This window comes from Engraulis encrasicolus, chromosome 4 (genome assembly GCF_034702125.1).
Source record: "Engraulis encrasicolus isolate BLACKSEA-1 chromosome 4, IST_EnEncr_1.0, whole genome shotgun sequence".
NCBI classification, from domain to species: Eukaryota; Metazoa; Chordata; class Actinopteri; order Clupeiformes; family Engraulidae; genus Engraulis; species Engraulis encrasicolus.
In genome coordinates, this window is record NC_085860.1 from 18,808,842 (window position 1) to 18,813,841 (window position 5,000).

General features: G+C 46.0%; 1 protein-coding gene across 1 annotated transcript in view; it reads left to right on the forward strand.

Moving 5' to 3' along the window:
• mlycd (malonyl-CoA decarboxylase) overlaps positions 1-3,026 on the forward strand; it is a 21,950-nt gene extending 18,924 nt beyond the window's left edge. Inside the window, exons 5-6 of the mRNA XM_063196841.1 lie at positions 744-843; positions 1,006-3,026. Coding sequence (XP_063052911.1) covers positions 744-843; positions 1,006-1,475 — 570 coding nt within the window. The 3' untranslated portion in view covers positions 1,476-3,026. The remainder of the gene's footprint in view (positions 1-743; positions 844-1,005) is intronic.
• The last annotated feature ends 1,974 nt before the right edge of the window (positions 3,027-5,000 follow it).

Sequence of the window (5,000 nt, forward strand, 5' to 3'; positions counted from 1 at the left end):
CGGTTGATATTCAATCAACCCAAAAGGACCCATGTTACTCCTCTATTTATTGAGTTGCACTGGTTACCGATCGCCGCCCGGATCAAGCACAAGGCATTGACCCTTGCCTACAAAACCATCACAGGAACTACCCCAGCTTATCTGAAGGACCTACTAACGCCTTATGTTACTGGAAGAGAACAGCGCTCATCCAGCACAAGCCGTCTGGCTCTGCCATCCAGTCGCTCTAGGTACTCCCAGTCAAGATTGTTCTCCGTTGTGGTACCCAAGTGGTGGAACGGTCTCCCAGAGGCAGCAAGACTAAGCACATCTCTTGCAGCCTTCAAGAAACAACTAAAGACCTTCCTCTTTCGAGAGAATCTACTAGACTAATGCTTAAGCTGGCCTTGCCCCAGGGCAGACTCTTGACATGATGTTAAGTTTAGTTTAGTTTGTGTGTGTGTGTGTGTGTACTCGTTATTTACTCTTTATAAAAAAAAAATATATATATATTTTTTTTTTTAAATAAATAAAAAAATAATAATAAAAAACCTAACCCCTCTCTGCAACTGCACTTGTTGTTCTGTATATCTCCTGTGCACTTTGTATTTGCTTGTGATGTGGCTTGATTATGTCCTCTTTTGAAAGTCGCTTTTACAAATGCAATGTAATGTAATGTAATGTAATGTAAAGATAAAGACCTTTATCCATGTGAGTGTATTGAACAGCCCTTTCTCCACATCTCTCTCTTCCCCCTCCTGCAGAGTGAGTTCCCCCACATAGCCCAGTTCTCCAGCCTGTCCCCCATCCCCGGCTTCACGGCCTGGCTGCAAGGCATGCTGGGTAGCAGCCGCGGGGGAGGCGGTAAGTTTGAAGTAGGCCAGACGGCCGAAATGTCACTTAGGAATAAAACATGGAGCAGCATGCATTTGCGGCATTTGCTTTATTTTCTTTGACATGTGTATGCACAAGAAGCCAGCACCTCAAGAAAGACTTAATTGGTGTGCGATACCTCTTGTTTTCTAGGCGGCGGTGGTGGTGGCACCATCAGCGGCGCGGACCTGCTGTCGGAGCAGGAGTGGCGCGAGGTGGAGGAGACGATGGGAGTGTCCCCCGGCGCCCCCGCCCTCGACGCCCTGCGTCGCCTCTTGGCCACGGGTGACTGGCATCGCTCGGAGCGGCTGACGCGCAGCCTGGAGCCGGCCCTGATGCGGCTGTGCGCCTGGTACCTGTACGGCGAGAAGCGGCGCGGCTACGCCCTCAACCCCGTGGCCAACTTCCACCTGCACAACGGCGCCACCATGTGGAGGCTGAACTGGGACGCGGACACCAGCCCGCGCGGCGTGGCCAACTCCTGCGGCATCATGGTCAACTACCGCTACTTCCTGACGGAGACGGCTGCCAACAGCGCCTCCTACATGCAGGGGAAGGTAGTGACGGCCTCAGACCTGGTGCTGGCGCTGGTGGCCCAGTTTCAGCAGAACAGCAAGCTGTGAAGCGCTGACGCAAAACGCTGACGAAGGATGCACATTACATACGCGCACGCACGCACGCACACACACACACACACACACACACATACAAATACATGTATACAACCACTGTGAGCGCAAATGCTGAGGGAGGATGCACATTACACACACACACACACACACACACACACACACACACATAAATACATGTATACAACTACTGGAAGATACACAGGTGTGCACTCGTGCACTTATGCATACAGTCATACAGAAATCTACACAATCTCTTTCTCACACACATGCCCATACCTTTACAGATGTGTCTGCAGCAGATTCATGCATATGTATGCACTACACACACACATGCATACAGACAAACTGTCCTCTACACACAGTATGCACAGTATGCAATACAATATGCACAGCTGAGCAGTACGCATATATACTGTACATATATACAGTATACAGTACACTGCCATCTACACACATAGAGTATACAGACACAGAGTGTCACTCACATTCACAGATAAAAGCCTGAATGAACTGAACTGAATGAACTGAACATAATGGAAAAAAACGTAATTGCACTGGTGTACAGATCCTCCGTGTACGCCTTTTTGAAGTGTGCCATCCGCTGCCTCCCTGGCGGGCCTCTCATTTGAGTGCTTGTTGAAGACAGCAGGATATCTACGTATGTGTCCAGGGAGTGTGTGTTTCAGTGAAGTGGAGACTGCCTTTGCTCTGCTCCGTATCGCACTCAGCCAAATGCAGAACTTTTATTTTGTTTTTTGGGTTTTTGTTTGTTTTTCCTCTTCCTCTTTTTTTGGTTTGGCTATTGTTGTTTACTTAGTTTTTTTTCTGAGGCACCCTGAGCACTGTCTTCTTTTGCTCGGAACATGCTTGCTGCTGGATGCGTGTACGTGGGCCATGCGGATTTCATTTTCAATTTTGTGCGTGGGAGAACACGTGACACAAGGTACACAGACGTGTGTGTGCGGCGCAATATTGACAAAGCTGCGAGGAGCGGTCTTCTGAACGTTTGAGGTTGTGGAAGAGTCAGTGGTGGAAAGCATTAATGAGAGCCCCATTGGCTATCGGCCCTTTAGACGATGCCTCCCCATTGGCTATCTACCCTTAAGACGATGCCTCCAGTACCCTGCAAAGTGCTCCAGTCATCCTGAAGCAAGTTTGTGCACATTTGTAATTTAAGACCTACAGCAAGCATGTCCCTGGCCTTAACCTAAGACCTGGGGCCTATAGTCCAAAGCTGGTTCAGGAGTAAACACGGTTAAGAGGTATATCATTTAATAGAAGAGCCTGAAGTCACGTATCTTAAGAAAATGAGGACTCCAGGCTCTTCTACTAGATGATTTCCCGCTTAACCTGGTTTACTCCTGTACCAGCTTTGTAGTATTGGCCCATGCACAGTAAGATGTGTCATACGGGCTGATGACTGCATTGAGATATCCCATAGGCCTTTGCACTTAACTGTGGGATATGAAAGACAAAACATGTTTGAAATTGTATTTGTAATTTATGATAATTCCTCATAATAAATGTTTTGTTAATATAATAGTACTGTGTTGACGTGTGATTGAATACATTTATGGGTTTTTCTGTGTTGTGTGTACAGTATACAGACAGTGTGTGTGCATACCGTATGCTGTGTGTGCGTGCATTATCAGCGGCATTGAGGACTGCAGAAGAGTGTGGTTTTATTTATGGGGGGGGGGGGTCTACCTTTATTATTAGGAAAGTACAGTGAAGATGATGACAGGAGATGTGGAAGGATCGGCAAATGACCCAGGCCAGATTCGAACCCAGGTCGCCAGCGTAGCAGTGCAGTGTTATGAGCCATGGCAGGGCTGAAGAGTTTGACTTTTACAAGAAACACTGCATGCCGATGGTGGCAGCAGCAAACCACACCTCATTCTCCTCTTTCTCCCTCATGCTGTCCTATCTTCCTCTTTCCCTTTACTCTATCCATTTGTTTCTCTCCCTCTCTTCTCTCTTTCTTGCTACTTTTGGTCTCTCTCTCATGTCCTTTATCATGCTCTCTTCTTCTCTCTCCCTCTTGTTCTCCCCCCCCCCCTCTCTCTCTCTCTCTCTCTCTCTCTCTCTCCATACCTCAACAAGTTAAGAAGTGCAGCGCTGCAGAACTGTGACTTTGGGTTGCTGGCGGCTTGATAGATATCGGCAGGCAGAACCTTAAAGCACAGTAATAACATTTGGGAAAAGTCAAGTGAATCGAGGTAAGTGATTTTATTGAGGTCGGGACCCGAAGAGGTACATGGCATTTGCAATCGAGTTTCAAAAAAGATCCATTTCTGACCCCTTACACACACACACACACACACACACACACACACACAAACACACCTCCGTCCCAGTGGAGCGATGGCAGAGAACAGACTCCAAGCTCAGGACCGGGGAAGTATTTTCAGTCTATTGTTGTGTAAAATATATCAGTTCAAGTTGACTGTGAAATTGCATTTTTGGTCTCAAAGGACACCTTCCCATTCTCTCCCTCACTCTTCCTGTAAGGTTTTTTTTTCATTATTTTTATGATTATTTATTTTGGTTATTCCACAGCCGTGTGGTGTCCTAGAAACTAATGAGGTGAAAAATAAAGTTTAGATGAAGTGATAAATTCACAGCGTTCACCTGTGTGTCTGTGTGTGTGCGTGCCTATGTGTGTGTGCCTTGCCTGCCTGTGTCTGTCATGATGATGGTGCCACTTAAAAGATGCCCGTGAGACCAGAGAGGATTTGGGGTAGAAAATCGGTTTTTAACCTGGCCAGGGTCATCATCCATATTGCTGACTGATGCCAAAAACACTGTCCCAAACCTCAAATGCCCGAGTCAGGCCCTCACAGAGGAGAACTCATGGCCTTCCTGTGCCTTTTTGCTTTTGATATTCACGCTCAAAGAGTTTTAATATGTCAAAAGTAAGCATTTATTGCTTCAATGAAAACAATGCCTTAAAGTTTTATGAGAGTTCAAGAGATTTACTGTATGTCAAAAATAAGCCAATATCTAGTCTATCAATTGAATGTTTTTCCATTAAATTTGTGTAAAGGTCACTGTTATTACAGTGTATTCACCTAAAGCATTTTCCGATTCAGTGTCTATTCGTATATTTTTAAGTATTGTTGATTGCAACACCTTGAACACCACAAGTTATTAACATAGTTCTTAAAATGGACGTGTGTGCTGTGTATACTCACAGTATCACACACACACACACACACACACACACACACACACACACACACACACACACACACACACACACACACACACAGTATATAGCAATATGGCCAGGTGCCAGCGAGTGTGTTTGTTTTCAGCCATCTCCTGCTCTAAGTTAAATGCACAGACTAAAGCCTCAACAGCAGCCCATCACCGCGACCACATTGCCAAATCTAAGCCCTGCTGCTTCTTGCCTTCTCTTTCTCTGTGCAGATTACTGAGGCTGCCAGTCAAGCCTGCATCATTTCTTTTTAAGGCTCACAAATGTTTGTATGTTTTTTTTCAAAGATGTGTTTT